General features: G+C 48.2%; 1 protein-coding gene across 3 annotated transcripts; it reads right to left on the bottom strand.

Annotated features, from left to right (window-relative positions):
* Positions 1-3,413: 3,413 nt before the first annotated feature.
* Positions 3,414-18,365, bottom strand: LOC100454867 (intercellular adhesion molecule 5). Of its 3 annotated transcripts, none has more exons than XM_054537250.2 (8): positions 17,970-18,365; positions 12,627-12,702; positions 10,382-10,648; positions 8,170-8,490; positions 7,642-7,920; positions 6,836-7,105; positions 5,258-5,500; positions 3,414-5,064 (listed from the first exon to the last, which is right to left on the bottom strand). In XM_054537250.2, exons 1-8 carry the CDS (start codon positions 18,105-18,107, stop codon positions 4,841-4,843), a joined length of 1,818 nt encoding a protein of 605 aa, XP_054393225.2. In that variant the 5' UTR covers positions 18,108-18,365; the 3' UTR covers positions 3,414-4,840. The 3 variants fall into 3 exon arrangements, with proteins under 3 accessions (XP_054393225.2, XP_002827766.3, XP_054393226.1); XM_002827720.3 differs by having other exon boundaries at positions 18,226-18,365; XM_054537251.2 differs by lacking the exon at positions 6,836-7,105 and having other exon boundaries at positions 17,970-18,278.
* Between the last annotated feature and the right edge of the window lie 195 nt (positions 18,366-18,560).

The raw sequence follows: 18,560 nt of genomic DNA, 5'->3' as shown, positions 1-18,560 counted from the left end.
ATGGCACCCCGTCTCTACTAAAAATACAAAAATTAGCCAGGTGTGGTGGTGCACACCTGTATTCCCAGCTACTGAGGAATGAGAATCGCTTGAGCCCGGGAGGCAGAGTTGCGCTGAGCCCATCATGCCACTGTACTCCAGCTGGGTGGCTGAGCAAGATTCTCTCTCAAAAATGATAATAAAGAGGGTAAAATTTTGGAGTATTAAACGCCACTGTTCCTCTGGAGATAATCAAGGTACCTGCACTTTAAGGGTGAGCTGGTTGCTTTAATGTTCACAAAGAATATGATCAATACCATTTAGGGGTGGGTCCTCCTCCTATAGACAATGAGACAGCTACCCTTAGAAGCTAAGGGAAAAGAGATATGAGACCCTTCCTGCTTTAAGAATCAGTGAAGCCAGGCATGGTGACTCACGCCTGTAATCCCAGCACTTTGGGAGGCCGAGGTGGGCAGATCACCTGAGGCCAGGAGTTTGAGACCAGCTGGCCAACATGATGAAATCCTGTCTCTACTAATAACACAAAAATTAGCCAGGTGTGGTGGCACACACCTGTAATCCCAGCTACTCCAGAGGCTGAGGCAGGAAAATTGCTTGAAGCCAGGAGGCAGAAGTTGCAGTGAGCTGAGATCGCGCCATTGCACGCCAGCCTGGGAGACAGAGCGAGACTCCGTCTCCAAAAAAAAAAAAAAAAAAAAAGAATCAATGAGAAGGCGCTGCCTGACCCCTGGTTTGTGGATCCTTTGGGAAGGAAAGCGAACAGAGGTTCCAAGTCTGCAAGGGAAAGAGCCCAGCCTACTCTGAAGAGCTTTGCGGAATGGCTCATCCAAACTACTGAGCTCTAAGAACTGGAACCCTGGAAACCCCAGCAAGAGGACACCCGCAGCTGGAGCAGGCCCCGAAGAAGCAGATCATCCTCCCTCAGAGATCCATAGCAGCTGGGAACCCGGATCTGCAGACTGGCTTGGTTTGATGGTACTGTGTGGGACCATCTGTCAACACTGACACCCTGTGGCAGTGAGAAGCAAAGGCAGCAGCCGGCTAAGCCTCCAGGCTCTCCCTGCTGGAACTAGAAAGTCCAAGTGGCCCCCTTCTTCCCTTCTTTTTTGGTTTTGTTTGTTTTGTGTTTGTTTGCTTTTGTTTTTGTTTTCTTCAAGATGGGGTCTCGCTCTGTTACCCAGGCTGGTGTGCAATGGCACGATCTCGGCTCACTGCAACTTCCGCCTCCCAGGTTCAAGCGATTCTCCTGCCTCGGCCTCCCCAGTAGCTGGGATTACAGGTGCACACCACCATGCCTGGCTCATTTTTCCCTTCCTTTTTGGATTCACTGTGCTTCAAGGCACTGAGGCCATGAGGCAGGGTTTGCAGATACAGGATAACTACAGCCCTGATGCGGCTGATCCTGACACCAAAATGGCTGTGGATCCCTGCATGGAGCGGCTCTATACTCCTGTCTCTTAAACCTGCTTCTTAACTTACTTCCCCAAATGCTCAATTCAGGGAAGGTGGATGATTTATATTAGACTCACATGATGAGAGAGCAGTAGCTCCACCTAGTGGAAACATTGAGGTTGAAAAGGTCATGTTCGGGGATGATGCTATTTTGCAAAGTCAAGATATTTCGTGTCCCTCCAGGAAGCCTTCCTTGTTCCGACTTATGCTTTCTCTTAACAATCTGTTTTCCCAGTCATAGGAGTTCATGCACAAATGTAATCTCCTACTTGTTTGTCTAGCTTTCCTAATAAATTTGTGGAAGCCAGGGACAATATTTTGTTCACCACTGTATCCTCACTGCCTTGTATGTGGTGAAACGAAAGGCTTATTATTTTTTTTCTTTTTTTTTTTTGGAGACGGAGTCTTGCTCTGTCACCAGGCTGGAGTGCAGTGGCGCGATCTCGGCTCACTGCAAGCTCTGCCTCCCGGGTTCACGCCATTCTCCTGACTCAGCCTCCCGAGTAGCTGGGACTACAGGTGTCCACCACCATGCCCAGCTAATTTTTTTGTATTTTTAGTAGAGACAGGATTTCACTGTGTTAGCCAGGCTGGTCTCGATCTCCTAACCTTGTGATCCGCCCACCTCAGCCTCCGAAAGTGCTGGGATTACAGGCGTGAGCCACCCACCGTGCCCAGCCTTCCAAAGGGTTATTTTTATACTTAATCTATAACACCAGACTCGGGAGGTCTGAGAATGGAAAAACATTTTCCCTCTGCTGTCTGATGCCATGGTTTTTTCTAGCTGGTATCTGCAATTTGGAAGGCTATGGACCTCTCTATATCTGGAAGTCTGCCCTTTAGTTTTTGTCTTTGTTTCCTTTGTTTTGTTTTTGAGACAGGGTCTGGCTCCGTCACCCAGGCTGGAGTCCAGTGCATGATTTCAACTCGCTGCAACCCTCCACCTCCTGTGCTCAAGTGATCCTCCTACCTCAGACTCACAAGTAGCTGGAACTACAGGCACGTGCCAGTATACCTGGCCTAGTTTTGTATTTTTTGTAGAAATGGGGTTTTGCCATGTTGCCCAGGCTATTCTCAAACTGTGGGGCTCAAGTGATTCACCTGCCTCAGCCTCCCAAAGTGCTGGGATTACAGGCATGAGCCACCGCCCCGGCCTGAATTTCAGTTTTCAAAGCAGGTTAAATAGGCTGCTGCCCTGAGCTAATGCACCCCCTGCCCTGGGCTGGTTGTTTATGCTATCAACACGGTATTTTTTCCTGAGAAATTGTACTTAAAGTTATAAAATGCAGCCAGGAGCGGTAGCTCAGGCCTGTAATACCAGCACTTTAGGAGGCCAAGGTAGGTGGATCGCGAGGTCAGGACTTCAAGACTAGCCTGGCCAAGATGGTGAAACCCTGTCTCTACTAAAAATACAAAAAATTAGCTGGTCATAGTGGTGGGCACCTGTAATCCCAGCTACTCGAGAGGCTGAGGCAGAGAATTGCTTGAAACTGGGAGGTGGAGGTTGAAGCAGGCCGAAATCGCGCCACTGCACTGCAGCCTGGGCAACAGAGCGAGACTCCATCTAAAAAAAAAAAAAAAAGTTATAAAATGCAACCATTTGACATAATAAGAGCTTTCAGCGGCCAGGCACAGTGGCTCACGCCTGTAATCCAGCCACTTTGGGAAGCTAAGGTGGGCAAATCAACAAGTCAGGAGATCAAGACCATCCTGACGAACACAGTGAAACCCCGTCTCTGCTAAACATACAAAAAATTAGCCGGGCATGGTGGCATGTGCCTGTAGTCCCAGCTACTTGGGAGGCTGAGGCAGGAGAATGGCGTGAACCCAGGAGGCGGAGCTTGCAGTGAGCCAAGATCGCACCACTGCACTCCAGCCTGGACGACAGAGCAAGACTCCGTCTCAAAATAAATAAATAAATAAGAGCTTTCAGCAATGACACAGAAGGGAAGGGAATTGCATTTGGATATCATAAAATCACTTTTATTTTTACCATAGGAACATTCCAGTGAACATTTCTTGACTGATTTGGGAGAAAAGATCTGGTTTTATGATTCCTCATGCCTTCTCCGAGGGTGAATATACTCCTTCCCAAAGACAGGGAAGGAAGCAGAATCATAAAATCATATGAACATTTTCACAAGAGGATTCCTCTTGAAGCTTCAAGGAAATTGTTTACAGATAGATGAAAATATGTCCTTATTGATGAAAAGGGAGAGTAAACATTGCAACTCTAACCTAGACGCCCATATAGGTAAAAAAAAGAAAACTGGCAAATGCGAACTCACAGTTGATCACTCTATGAAAAGGAATTCGGAGATGTTTGGAACTCTTAACCTATGAGGCCAATTTCATGGAAGAACTCTACCTTCTACTTCAGAGACAGAACACTGGGCTAGATAGGATGCTTGTCTGGCCCGAAGTGGAATTTCTTACCATCTGTATACTCTCCCAAGACCCACAACAGATGGTTACTGAGTTGGAGCTTGCCACTGATCTTTAATGATGTCAACAAGCCCAGCTCTGGGAGCTGGCACTCCAGAAGCCCAGGTCAGGAGAGCAAGGGAAAGTGGAGATGGGAACAGAGCTCTGATTTCTAGCCCCATATTTGATACTTACTCCCTTCAAAGTCCTGTCCCTGGACTACAGATTTAGTTCCCAGTTAGTAATCAGAAAACCATGAAATATGAGTTGTATTTCTAAGATGTGCCTGACTTTATTTAGTATGATGTTTAAGAGAAAAGGGCAGTGAGAATCATGAAGAAACGGCAAGATCTTTTCTTTTTTTTTGGATCTAAGAGTGGACTGATGAAGCACCTGGCAAGGCGCAAGAGGCCTTCTTACAAATCAAACATTGAGACTGAGATTCCTAATGACTAGAGTGAGCTCTAAAGAGAAAGGCGGCTGGGCGCAGTGGCTCTCACCTGTAATCCCAGCATTTTGGGAGGCCGAGGTGGGCGGATCACTTGAGGTCAGGAGTTTGAGACCAGCCTGGCCAACATGGTGAAACCCCATCTCTACGAAAAATACAAAAATTAGACAGGAGTTGTGGTGTGCACCTGTAATCTCAGCTACTGGGGAGGCTGAGGCAGGAGAATCGCCTGAACCCGGGAAACTGAAGTTGCAGTGAGCCGAGATCACATCATTGCACTCCAGCCTAGGCGACAAGAGTGAGACTCCATCTCAAAAAAAAAAAAAAAAAAAAGAGAGAGGGAGAGAGAAAGGTGAGCTTGTGGACATATTGGACACACAGGACATGGGGCATGGGGGCCTGAAACACTGTTTTACAGGACAGACGTACACAAAGGGTAGTGCAGCCTGCCATTGTGTTTCTTCCTTTCTCCTCTATCCCTTCTTCCCTCCCTGGGAAACCACAGTAGCAGAAGTCTCACTCAATCAAATAGCTGTCAATTATATGAGTTGCACTTTTCTCTTCCTGAACAGCAAACTGGCTTTCCTCTTCTTTGTCCTCCTCTTTCTGCCTATAGAGCAATTTCCTCCTGTCCACTTTGCAGGGCCGATAACTCAAATACAGTGCTATGGTGATGACACCCACTCCAAGGGCAACGGTAATAATGACAAAGAGGGTAGAGCTGATTCCTTCATCCAGTCCTGCCCAAGCACAGAAGACAGAGTTAGGAAAGTCTGAGAGTACGAGAATCACCCACCCCAGCCCACCAGGCCCACCTCTGAGTCTCATTCTTCCCAACCCAGTAGAATCTTTCTTATTTTCCTGCTTAGATAAGAATCCCAAACCCCTGAGGGGTTTCCATCCTGGGCCTGGCAGCAAGGCAGCAAAGGTTACCTTGAACAATGACAGCAATGTCTTTGCTGACAGAGCCCAGCTGGTTAGTGGCTGTGCAGCAGTAGGTTCCAGTGTGGTTCTGGGTTGCCTTCTGTGGCACTTCAAGGTCAAAGACCACCCCATTCCAGGTACACACCAAGGCTGGAGCTGGGTTTCCCTTTGGGACGCAGGCGAGCGTGTGTTCCATCCCTTCCAGCCAGGTCTGTTTGCCAGGGCAACTGGATTCCTCTAACCGTGGCTTGTCTGCAAAAATAGTTTCCCAAAGACCTGAGTTCAGTGCACCACACTCCCTCCCCACCTTCACCCCCTGCTCTCTCTCCTCCCCTCACCCAAATGCTGTCCCCTCCATCCAACAGCTTTCCTTCCCAAGGGAGCACTAGCAGCTCCCTGCTTTGAGCCAACTCTTCTTTCCCACCTTCTCTATGGGCAGGGAGACCCAGATGAAACCTAGGGTGTTTTTTTTGTTCATTTGTTTGTTTAGAGATGGAGTCTTGCTCTGTCGCCAAGCTGGAGTATGTGCAGTGGTGCGATCTCAGCTCACTGTAACTTCCACCTCCCAGGTTCAAGCGATTCTCCGGCCTCAGTTTCCCGAGTAGCTGGAACTACAGGCACGGGCCCCCATGCCCAGCTAATTTTTGTATTTTTAGTAGAGACGGTGTTTCACCATGTTGGCCAGAATGGTCTCGATCTCTTGACTTGGTGATCCACCCACCTTGACCTTCCAAAGTGTTGGGATTACAGGCGTGAGTCACCACGCCCCGCCAAAACCTAGGGTGTTTTTAGGGATTCGGACTAAATGATAACCCTGCTCTGTCCGTGGTGGCCCTGGGGCCCCTGCTTCCCATCTTTGCTTCTCAGTGGGTAAGGAGCTAGGTAGTGGTGAACTCAGAGATGAGGAGTTTTTCTTTTCTTTTTTTTTTTTTTTTTTTTTTGAGACGAAGTCTCGCTTTGTCATCGAGGCTAGAATACAGTGGCATGACCTCGGCTCACTACAACCTCTGCCTCCCAGGTTTCAAGCGATTCTCCGGCCTCAGCCTCCTGAGTAGCTGGAATTACAGGCACCCACGATCATGCCCGGCTAATATTTGTATGTTTAGTAGAGATGGGATTTCACCATGTTGGTCAGGCTGCTCTCGAACTCCTGACCTCTAGCCATCCACCCGCCTCAGCCTCCCAAAGTGCTGGGATTACAAGCGTGAGCCACCGCACCTGGCCTATTTTCTCTACTCTTCAACATAGAAATTTGTATATGGAATTTTTGGAAATTTCCCTTTTCAGCATAAACTCCCAGTATCACTTCCTTTGTTCTCCTCGGCCATCGACCCTCAACTAATGTTGCCTGATCACTTTGACTCCTTTCCTTTATGTTCCCAATTTCCCCTCATCTGGTTCCCCACTCGCTTTCCCGGGAGTAAGGTAAGCTTGGAGAGCTTTCCTTTTATTCTCTCCTTTGATTTTTTTTTTTTTATGAGAAAAATGTGGCAACTCTAATAATGAAGCACTGCTGGCCAAGAAGCTCTCTAGAAATGGGAAAATAATAATCCTTATTTTGACAAGAAAGATCAGGCCTCCACTCACATAGGACATGGAGCTGGATCACAGTGGTTTTCATCAACCGCTGACCCTGCACCTCTAAAGAGGCCTCACAGGAGAAATTTCGGCCATCATCTTCCTCCCTGGCAGTAAGTAGAAGCCAGGCAGGCTCCCCAGGGGCAGGGAGGTCTGGGGCTCCCTGAAGCCGAAGAGTAGGGCTGGGTGATGTTAATACGTTCCCTGAGCAGGTCACATTAATGTTGGTCCCTGCCAATGGGTATGATTCTTTTAGCTCCAGGATTGGTGGAGGGAAGCCTGTAAGGAAAGGAAAAGGAGAACCAGACACATTTCTCAAAACTAGCAGACACTTCTGCACTCTTGCTGCTGGTAAAAGCCCTTGGGAAGGCAGACAACAGGGGAAAGATTTTGGATACCATTGCTTCTTCTGTAAAAGCTGAAGGAAAGAATGACATGGTTTGGGGATTCGAGAGCTTCTCTTATGCATGCACGCATTTAGCTGTGCTTCGCTGCAAGGACTGCAAGATGTCTTTTCATCTTACAGCTTTCCTCCTCACCTCAAATAAATGTTCCTAAGAAGTAGTTCAGGGCATCCACAATCACTCTGTAAGCAGGATAGCCTACAGAAACTGGGGATGAAGGCTGGAAAGAACTACTGTAGCACATGTCCCCAATCTGCCTGCATTTACCAGAGAAAGATGAAGACCCATGTTCATTTGAGAGCATACCCAGCAAAGGGCAGCAGGGATATCTACAGCCGAATCACCAACCCGTTACTCTGTGTTTTCAGCAGCAGAGAACCCATATGAAAAAGGAAGAGCCAGGTCACTTACTGTAGCTATGCACTAGCTTTCTTGTTTTCTGTTCCATTGGACCCAGAGATGCAAGGCAAGACAGTTCCTGATCACCAGCCTCCATGGCCCGAATGGTAGCATTGGCCCATGCTGTGTCCCCTTCCCAGGAAAGGAAGGAGCTCAGCTCTTGGTCTTCCAGGAACATGTGGAACATAACTTCTTTGGCTGGAAACACCCTAGCCACCTCGCAGCTCACAGTCTCCGCCATCCCAACCTCCAAAAGGGAAGAGACCCAGATGTGGGGACTCTGAGAGAATTCTGCCAAAAAATTGAGGACAAGAAGAGAAAGGAGAAAAGCCATGATAAATCACACGTCATGCGAGACCCTTCAAGGCAGGAAGGGAGTGGGGCTAAAATGTCTCTCTTCCCCAGGGTGAGTTTAAAGCTCAAGCAAAGGTGGAGCTCAGTAACTCTCACACCCTCACCGTAAACCCCGAGAGAACTTAATCCCAAAGCCCAAGGCAAGATGAGCCCCAGGATTCCCCTTGCACTTGAGTTCTGACTCACCAAAGATCCGGACTATTTTGATGGGTGAGCTGCCTTGAAAGAGCCTCCCACCTTGCAAACTCAAGTCCAGTTCTGCATGGCAGGAAAAATTGCACCTGTCATTCTCCTTTTGGGCTCTGACACTGATGATGACCTCAGCTCTTTGGGAGGCCACAGCCAAGCTCATAAAGTTCTTTCTATGCAGTTCTTGGTTACCCTGGAGAAGGGCAAGGGTGAGACTCTCCAAGGGTGCTACGCTGGGCACATGACACTTCACTGTGAAGGGTTCATCCACGGCCACCCAGGGAGGCTGCAGCTCCAGGATCACTTGTTTTGGTGGCTCTTTAAGACAAAAAGGCAGGACTTGATGAGCATGCCACCCACCTCTCCAGAATCTCCAGAAACAGCATAGGACAGGAAGATGAGGTGATACAAATCACAGAAGGTGACTGCCACCCTTAAACCATCTGATCAACAATGTCAGCTTTCTGCCATCCCTGCCCTAGATGGGGTGGGTTAGTCTTCTGGTTCTTCTTCTTCCCATCAAAAGTGGCTATGGCCATAGCAAAGAAGAGTGACTGCTGAGGGAGGGTCCCTTGCTTTGACTGTTGCTGCCATTCTGGAAAGCATTGATCTCTTACCAGAGGGGCTTCAGAGGCAAGAGCAGCTTCCTGGGGCTCCTTAGCATCACACAAAATCTATACTGTAGCAGGCCAGGTGCAGTGGCTCACGCCTGTAATCCAAGCACTTTGGGAGGCCAAGGCAAGCGGATCACTTGAGGTCAGGAGTTCCAGACCAGCCAGGCCAAGATGGTGAAACCCAGTCTCTACTAAAAATACAAAAATTAGCCAGATGTGGTGGCAGGCGCCTGTAATCCCAGCTACTCAGGAGGCTGAGGCAGAGAATTGCTTGAACCCAGGAGGCAGAGGTTGCAGTGAGCCAAGATTGCGCTACTGCACTCCAGCCTGGGCAACAGAGCAAGACTCCATCTCAAAACAAACAAACAAACAAACAAACCAAACTATAGCTAACCAAGTTCTGACCCCACAGAGATCACATTTGCTTTCATGGCCATATCTTTGCCCATGTTATTTGCCCACCTGAAAGGCCTTCCTCACCTGTCCCCTTCAATTCAAACCCTAACCATCCTGGGGGAGGGCAGTGCAGGAGCCTCTTCTACCATGGAGCCTTTTCAGGCTGCCCCAGCTCACAAAGACCCTTCTCTCTCCAATCTCTGTTTATTCCAAGAGCTTGTAGCAAACAATTCAGCATTAATTTTATACTTTTTTTTTTTAAGAGACAGGATCCCACTCTGTTGCCCAGGCTGGAGTGCAGTGGTGTGATCATAGATCACTGCAGGCTTGAACTTCTAGGCTCCGGGGATCCTCCCACCTTAGCCTCCCAAGTAGCTGGGACCACAGGTGCACACCACTATGCCTGGCTAATTTTAAAAACTTTTTTTGTAGAAACAGAGATCTCACTGTGTTTCTCAAGCTGGTCTCAAACTCCTGGCCTCAAGTGATCCTCCTGCCTTGGCCTCCCAAAGTGCTGGGATTAAAGCATGAGCCACTGTGGCCAGCCTAATCTTATATTTTTTGGTAATTTAACCATAAACATTATTAGCATATGTTTCCTGTATTGAACATATTTTCAAGCACAGATATCTGGATGCTCTCTATGGTCTGCTCCTAATTTAAAACTCAGAAGAAAGCCTACATCAACAGGAAGTAGAAGTAGGCCAGGCTCACTTGTACTTGCTGGACTTGAGGTGGCTCATGCCTGTAATCCCAGCACTTTGAGAGGCTGTGGCAGATAGATCACTTCAGGTCAGGAGTTCAAGACCAGCCTGGCCAACATGGTGAAACCCCTGTCTCTACTAAAAAAATACAAAAATTAGCCAGGCGTGGTGGTGGCTGCCTGTAGTCCCAGCTACTGGGGAGGCTGAGGCAGGAGAATTGCTTAAACCCAGGAGGTGGAGGCTGCAGTGAGCTGAGATCACACCACTGCACTCTAGCCTGAGCAATAGAGCAAGATTCTATCTCAAAAAAAAAAAAAAAAAATGAAAAGGTGATTGGATCTAGAATCCCTACAGTATGACAGAAATCTTTATTAAGGGCCTTATTTATCTCCTCCAATTAGAAAAATTTGTCCCATCCTTCCCTAAATAAGACATGTTTATGTTTCCCCATTCCTCCTTTCCATCCCCCTGCCCCCAGCCCTCAGCCCTACTCACGATACACAGTGATGCCAAGGCTTGTGTCCTTTTGAATCCCTGCACAAGAGAAGAAGCACTGCAGGATGGAATTCTCTGTGACATCCTCCAGAAGAAACTCCTTCCACTGAGGCCCTTTGCCCACCTGAGTTTTCTTTAAGAAGGTCTCAATTCCACTGGGTCCTGGGTCTGGGCAAGTAGTGCTGCAGTTGACCACTAGGGACTGTCCAAACTCCACCAGGGCCTGATTTGGCCAAACAGAAACCTCAAACAACTCTTCCGGGACCCCTGAAATATGAACCACATATGCCAATGACTCTGGTGAGGACCACGAGACCCAAATAAATACAGAACCTATTCTATCTAGTTCCAGGTTAGAGAACAGGAAACCTGCCCTGAATAAAAACGTTCGGAGGACCAGACAGGACAAAAGACCTGTAATTGGCCGGGCGCAGTGGCTCACGCCTGTAATCCTCCCCACTTTGGGAGGCCAAGGTGGGCAGATCACCCGAGGTCAGAAGTTCGAGACCAGCCTGACCAACATGGAGAAACCCCATCTCTACTAAAAACACAAAATTAGCCAGGCGTGGTGATGCGTGCCTGTAATCCCAGCTACTCAGGAGGCTGAGGCAGAGAATCACTTGAACCCGGGAGGCAGAGGTTGCAGTGAGTTGAGATTGTGCCATTGCACTCCAGCCAGGGCAACAAGAGCGAAACTCCATCTCAAACAAACAAACAAACAAACAAACAAAAACCTGTAGTTAACAAGTTAGCTCTGATTCCACCACTATTCCCTCCACCTATCTTCTTTCTTGAGAACTTGAATTCTCTATTAGTATCACCATGGAAATTATGGAGTTGCTAAAAAAATTATGCCCAGGAAACCAATATCTTCCTAAACTTTCAGAATTCTTGAAAGCTCCCCACGATAGGCTGCTGTGGACCCTCACAGGATTCAAACTTCATTACTTATCCCTGAAAGCAGTGTCTCTCTCAAATTATGGCTAAGGATTCCCTTTGCCAGAATCACCCTGAATGCTTGTAAACTGCAGATTCCAACTCCACCTCAGAGTGCATGGTTTCAAACCTGTGAAGGTGGGACCTGAAAATATGCTAAGGAATAAAACAAGCCTCCTGGGGACCCTTATGCACACCAAATTCTCGGATCCATTGGCCTGCAGGTGACTCCCAGGGTCACTCATTTCCCATGCCCCTTCTTTATGCCTCTTCTCAGAGTGAGACCATTCCATTTTGATTTGGCACTAAGGGAATGGATGTTTTGGATTCTTACAAATTTCATCTGTTCTGGAAATCTTCTCTGATGCAGTGGGAGATGTCAGATGGATTTTTATTTTATTTTACTTTATTTTATTTTATTCTGAGATAGAGTTTCACTCTTTTTGCCCAGGCTGGAGTGCAATGGTGCGATCTCGGCTCACTGCAACCTCCACCTCCCACGTTCAAGTGATTCTCCTGCCTCAGCCTCCCAAATAGCTGGGATTACAGGCACGTGCCACCACGCCCAGCTAATTTTAGTAGAGACAGGGTTTCACCATGTTGGTCAGGCTGGTCTCGAACTCCTGACTTTGGGTGATCCGCCTGCCTCAGCCTTCCAAAGTGCTGGGATTATAGGCGTGAGCCACCGTGCCCAGCCAAGCCACCACGCCTGGCCTCGGATGGATTTTAGATGCCTGATGTAGGTAAAGGGCACAGAGACTTCAGGAAGTCCTGAAGGCTTCTCTACAGGTCCCCTTTAGCTAGTCCATATCTACCATCTACTTCACCTCCCAATACCAGTCCCCTCTGGGAATACACAGCTCTTGTAGCAATGTTACCTGCTAAGGCCCCTGTTCCTTTCCTGTCATCAGGAGAACTCACTTTTTGTACCTGAGCTATGGGTCCTGTCCTACCAAGAGCCTATTATAGTTCATCATGACACAAACGGTGGCAACAAAGAAGTAAAAACATTCTCAAGAGGAGAAACACAGGGCAGTCCTGGGGCAGAAGGGAACCAAGTGGAGAAGGCATGTTTCCTAGGGAGAGGCCTCTCTGATAGTCTATTAACTAGTGTTATCCCAAATACAAGCCAGAGACCCTAAGGATTCTGTGTCCTAGTGATCCAAGAGACAGGAATCTTTCCCCTGGGGTCCAGATGAATGAACACTGAAGTGTCACCCCACTCAGGACTCCCCACCCCCTTCCTCACTGACCAGCTACCTGTGTCCTGACACATACTGGTTTAAAAAGCTTTCCCAAATAGCCTCACCTGGGCAAAGGATCAAGGCCAGCAGGGCCCAGACACCAAACAGAAGCGTTTTCATCCTGATGAGAAAGGCCAAAGGCTGGAGAGAAAAAGACAGCAATGCTGGAGAAAGTGACCAAAAATATACATATAAGGAAAATTACTTATTTGATATTAAAAGTCAGTCCCTTTCCTGAAACCTCACTAGTCTAGAAAAATTACAGCAAAAACATCAGCAGTGAAGGTGTACTAAAAGAATGTCTTGTATTATATCTATTTATTTCAGTTTGGCTTATGTGCATAGCAAAAACATGGGGGAAAATATGAAAAAGGATGAGGCGATATTATCGAGATTCCTGTATAAGTTGTATTCTACTTACCTTTTTACTAGTTTGCCTCTATCTATTAGACTGAGTCAATAGAAGGGTGCTGGCATGGAAACATGAAAAACTGAGTTTAGGCTGGGCACGGTGTCTCACACCTGTAATCCCAGCACTTTGGGAGGCTGAGGCGGGTGGATCACCTGAGGTAGGAGTTTCAGACCAGCCTGGCCAACATGGTGAAACCCCGTCTCTACTAAAAAAATACAAAATTAGTCGGGCGTGGTGGTGGGTGCCTATAATCCCAGCTACTCGGGAGGCTGAGGCCGGAGAATCGCTTGAACCCAGGAGGCGGAGGTTGCAGTGAGCTGAGATCGTGCGACTGCACTCCAGCCTGGGCGACAGAGTGAGACTCCATCTCAAAAAAATAAAACAAAACAAAACCTCATTCAAGCTAATTTCTTCTAAGAAAGTCTTCTTGACTAGCCTTATCCCACTTCACAGTCCCTTACTTGTTGTACATGATCTCTACCTCACTTTATGCCTAACAAGATTTCTGAAGTTGCATATATTAGTTCACTCTGGTGAATTATTTCAGTGATGTAATCATCACTATACTAGAAATTCCTGGAGGGTAAGAGGCTCTAGTGTACTTACCTTGTGTCTCCAGCACCTAGCACACAGCCTATGATATTCTGGGTATTCCATAAATGAAGGACTACCCTCCAATTTTGTATTTAATTTTCATACAGTGGGTTTGGAACAGTTCTAACTCCACTTCTATGCTGGTCTGAAAGAGTTTTTTTTTTTAAATACAGGGATAACAGGCATATGAAAATTTATACTCCCAAGTGAAGGTTACCCTTCAAAATAACCACTTTGGAAGGATATCATCTTCTTCCAGGATGACACAATTATTCGAAACCTTTTTTGAAATTATTTATTTATATATTGAGACAGGGTCTTGCTTTGTTGCCCAGGCTGAAGTGCAGTGGTATGATCACAGCTTGCTGCAGCCTCAAATTCCTGGGCTCAAGCAATCCTTCCACCTCAGTCTCTTGAGTCGCAGGGACTACAAGCACACACCACCACACCCAGATAATTTTTTTATTAAATGTTTTTGTAGAGACGGGGGTCTCACTATGTTGCCCAGGCTAATCTTGAACTCCTGGCCTCCAGTGATCCTCACACCTAAGCCTCCCAAGGTTCTGTGATTACAGGCATAAGCCACCATGCCCAGCCTGAAAGTAATTTAGAATTGGCTTTTAAGCCATATAAGAAAAATCAAGCTGGGTGCGGTGACTCATGCTTATAATCCCAGCATTTTGGGACACCAAAGTGGGAGGATTGCTTGAGCCCACTGGTTTGAGAGCAACCTAGGCAACATAGCAAGACCCCTGTCTCTACAAAAAAATTAAAAAATTAGCCAGGTGTGGTTATGCACACCTGTAGTGCTAGCTACCTGGGAGGCTGAGGTGGGAGGATCACTTGAGCCAAAGAGCTTGAGGCTGCAGTGAGCCATGACCACACCTCTGTACTCCCAGCCTGGGCAACAGAGGAAGACCTTGTCATAAATAAATAAATAAATAAATAAAGCAAGCTCTCCTCTTTGTTACCAAACCAAACCGGGTCTGTCTGTCCACGTGCAATGTAAAGCCAAACACTGAAGCACCAGATTTTTTTAGAGATAAAAGTTTATTGCAAGGTGGCTGAGCGAGAAGACAGGCTCAAATATGTCTCTTCAATCTGGAGTCTGGAACAAATTTTAAGTGTGAGGGAGGACACGGGCATAGGTGGAAGTGCTGGCAGGACAGGTTTTGATCCGAAGGATTTCAAACAGTACCACCTATGGTAAGATATGGTAAAGGGTCTTATCACTGGACATTCCTGGGCTTGGACCCGTTGCTTTTGAAAGTGTTCCTGTGCTCAAATTCCAGCCATGTCCCAATCTTTTGGTTCTGTTGAGGGGCAAGACTTGAGTTCCCGGGTTATTTGAGGTTAAAGTCTCCCTTTCTGCACATGCTCTGACTGTATGACTTGCAACTTCTTGGCTCTGTGCCTATAAAATAACTTGATACCCCATTATTAGCGGAGTAGAACCAGTTAGAACTAATCCAGCAGTTACACTCTCCAATGTGTAGGTCTTGTGAGGTTTAAATCTATAACATGAATCCAGATTATTTGTGCTTTAATGGGGCCACAGTGTCACAAACAATTCCCCTTAGAGATTAATCCAAGAACTCCTGTTTTACTCATCTCTGTAGCTTGCTGATGTTACCTTCTTTTTTTGTTGTTCTTGATTTTTTTTTTTTTTTTTTTTTTTTGAGACGAAGTCTCGCTCTGTCGCCCAGGCTGGAGTGCAATGGCGCAATCTCCGCTCACTGCAAGCTCCACCTCCCGGGTTCACGCCATTCTCCTGCCTCAGCCTCCCAAGTAGCTGGGACTACAGGTGCCCGCCACCACGCTCGGCTAATTTTTTTGTATTTTTAGTAGAATGGGGTTTCACTGTGTTCGCCAGGATGGTCTCGATCTCCTGACCTTGTGATCCGCCTGCCTCAGCCTCCCAAAGTGCTGGGATTAACAGGCGTGAGCCACCGTGCCTGGCCTTTTTTTTTTTTTTTTTTTTTTTTCTTGAGATGAGGTCTCACTCAGTTACCCAGGCTAGAGTGCAGTGGTGTGATCATAGCTCACCGCAGCCTCAGACTCCTGGGTTCAAGCAATCCTCCCATTTAGGCATTCCAAAGTGCTGGGATTACAGGTGTGAGCCACTGCACCTGACCTGATGTTACCTTCTTCTGCATAGCCTAGCACTGCTGTCAATTTTTTTTTTTTTTTTGAGACGGAGTCTTGCTCTGTCGCCCAGGCTGGAGTGCAGTGGTGCAATCTCTGCTCACTGCAACCTCCACCCCCTGGTTCAAGCGATTCTGTCTCAGCCTCCTGAGGAGCTGGGACTACAGGCACGTGCCACCCCGCCCAGCTAATTTTTTTTTTATTTTTAGAGAGATGGGGTTTCCCTGTGTTAGCCAGGATTGTCTCGATCTCCTGACCTCATGATCCACCTACCTCAGCCTCCCAAAGTGCTGGGATTACAGGCGTGAGCCACCATGCCCAGCTGCACTGCTGTCAGTTTATCTCATAGACTATGTTCTGCTTTTACAGTCTTAGCAAAAAAACGAAAAAAAAAATTCCTATTGCTCATTACTATAAGCCAAGCTAATCGGTTTTTCTTTGTAGTTGCTACCAGTATTATCTCTATGCCGGTAAAGAGTCTTAAGAAAACAGTCCTGGGCAAGTTGTTTTTGTTTTCATACCCATATACAGACACATACTTTGTTCTTTGTTGTTTCATGCCCTGCCCTCACCCCACTATCCCTACAGCTCCAATCTTTCATCCTTGTTTTCACGTAGCACATTATGATCAGGTTCTGAAACACAAAATTTTGTATTTATCTTGCTAAGGAGAAAGAAAGCAGTAGCCCCACGGAGAAATTATTTTTAATTTATTTTGGAATTCCTTTTGCTTATTCTGTGGATTATATCCCAAATTAGAGATTTAAACTGAGGCTGGGAGCGGTGGCTCATGCCTGTAATCCCAGGACTTTGGGAGGCCAAGGCAGGCAGATCACCTGAGGTCAGGAGTTCAAGACCAGCCTGGCCAACATGGTGAAACACTGTCTCTACTAAAAATACAAAAATTAGCTGGACATGGTGGTGGGCGCCTGTAATTTCAGCTACTCAGGAGGCTGAGGCAGGAGAATTGCTTGAACCTGGGAGGCAGAGGTTGCAGTGAGCCAAGACTGCACCACTGCATTCCAGAGCGAAACTCTGTCTCAAAAAAAAAAAAAATGGTTTAAACTGTCTGAAAGTCTTGGCCTGCACTCACGCCACTGGGAGGTCTTTTGCAGGAGAGGGGTAGGCAGTGAGAGGAGGGTGGGGATGCATGCTTTTGGACTGCTTTGGCCGCGCATGTGAACTAAACTTCACGTCCAAGTTTGGGATTCTCGCCTTCCATTCATAGTCAGTGGTTTCTTGCTGCCCTTCCTTCCTCCCTCCCTCCCTTCTCCCTTCCTTCCTCCCTCCCTCCCTTCTCCCTTCCTTCCTCCCTCCCTCCCTTCTCCCTTCCTTCCTCCCTCCCTCCCTTCTCCCTTCCTTCCTCCCTCCCTCCCTTCTCCCTTCCTTCCTCCCTCCCTCCCTTCTCCCTTCCTTCCTTCCTCCCTCCCTCTCTCCCTCTCCCTTCCCTCCCTGCCTCCTTCCTTCCTTCCCTCCCTCCCTTCCCTCCCTCCTTCCTTCTTTCTTTCTTGCCTTCCATTAATATTTTCATATTCAAGGGTTTCTTGCTGTTTTCTATCTTTTCTCTTCTTTCTTTCCTTTTTTTTTTTTGAGACAGAGTTTGCTCTTGTTGCCCAGACTGGAGTGCAATGGCCCGATCTCCGCTCACTGGAACCTCCGCCTCCCGGATTCAAGCGATTCTCCTGCCTCAGCCTCCCAAATAGCTGGGATTACAGGTGCGCACCACCTCTCCTGGCTAATTTTTGTAGTTTTGGTAGAGATGGGGTTTCACCATGTTGGCCAGGCTGGTCTCCAACTCCTGACCTCAAGTGATCCACCCACCTTGGCCTCCCAAAATGCTGGGATTACAGGCGTGAGCCACCATGCCCGGCCGCTGTTCTTTATAAATACAAGTCACACTGGGCCTTTGCACTCTCTCCTCCATCTGCCTGGAATTATCTTCCTTCTCCCCAAACACTCCTCTATCCAGCTCAGTCTCTTTGTAACGCGGCCTGCGCTGACCACGGGCTTCCCAGCCCTCCCTGCCCGTGCCCCTCACCGCAGCACCCCCTGCATGCCTACCGCTTTCCCTTCCGCAGCACCATCGCCCTCTAACACCCTGTCACTTACTGATGAGACCTGAAATCAGCCGCTCTGTCTCCCCTGGACTGTAAGTCCCAGGAAGGCAGGGCCCTTGGTTTTATTCACTCATGGATCCCAAGCACCTGGAACGTTACAGGCGTTCAACGACCATGAAGAAACAAGTGAATGCACGAACCAACGCACTAGATAGATGGGTACCAATCCTTGTGTGAGGGCCGCTGCCCCCCGCGTGGATACCGGCCACCAGGCCAGCTCTTGCTGGGAAGGGGCCTCGGGTCCAGCGGAGAGAGGGGCGAGGACACCGCGTGGCCATCAAGGCTCTTCCAGGAGGACGATCCCTAACACACGTGAGAACGCGTTCAAAAGGCAGTTCCACCCGGCTTCTCCGGGCTTCCGGCGACGGCCAAGGAAAACACGACCGAAATCCTCACCGAGCCGCGGCCGCTCGCTCGCACGCCCCTCGCCCTCGCCGGGCCGCTCCTCACGGCTTCGGCCTCCGCTCCTCGGCCTCGCCCGATCCGCTCTCAGGCGCCCGCCAAGCGCTCAGACCGTTTGTTCTGCACCGCCAGGCGGGGGCGCGCGAGGGTGCGGCCGGAGAGCGGATTTTCCTGATCTGCCTAGAAACTCGTGACGCCCACGCGAAAGCTCAGCAGGGTTGGCTGAGATGAGAGGGGCGAGCAGGAAGCTACAACGATGGGAGGGGAGCGCGGGGAAGATGAGGGTGGGGAAGGCCGAAACCTGTGGGGCAGAAAGTGCGTGTTTGGCG

The sequence above is a fragment of the Pongo abelii genome, chromosome 19 (assembly GCF_028885655.2).
Source record: "Pongo abelii isolate AG06213 chromosome 19, NHGRI_mPonAbe1-v2.0_pri, whole genome shotgun sequence".
Lineage (NCBI taxonomy): Eukaryota > Metazoa > Chordata > Mammalia > Primates > Hominidae > Pongo > Pongo abelii.
The sequence above is the reverse complement of the archived record's forward strand: the minus strand, read 5'-3'. Positions and strand labels throughout refer to the sequence as shown.

Bases quoted from the DNA above. Each gene is read 5' to 3' on its own strand.
- LOC100454867 (XM_054537250.2), bottom strand. From the start codon at position 18,107: ATGGCCACGCGGTGTCCTCGCCCCTCTCTCCGCTGGACCCGAGGCCCC. The intron at 10,649-12,626 runs GTGAGGCTATTT...TTCATATTTCAG, and splicing joins GGCCTTGATCCTTTGCCCAG to GGGTCCCGGAAGAGTTGTTT. The intron at 7,921-8,169 runs GTGAGTCAGAAC...ATTTTTTGGCAG, and splicing joins CAAAATAGTCCGGATCTTTG to AATTCTCTCAGAGTCCCCAC.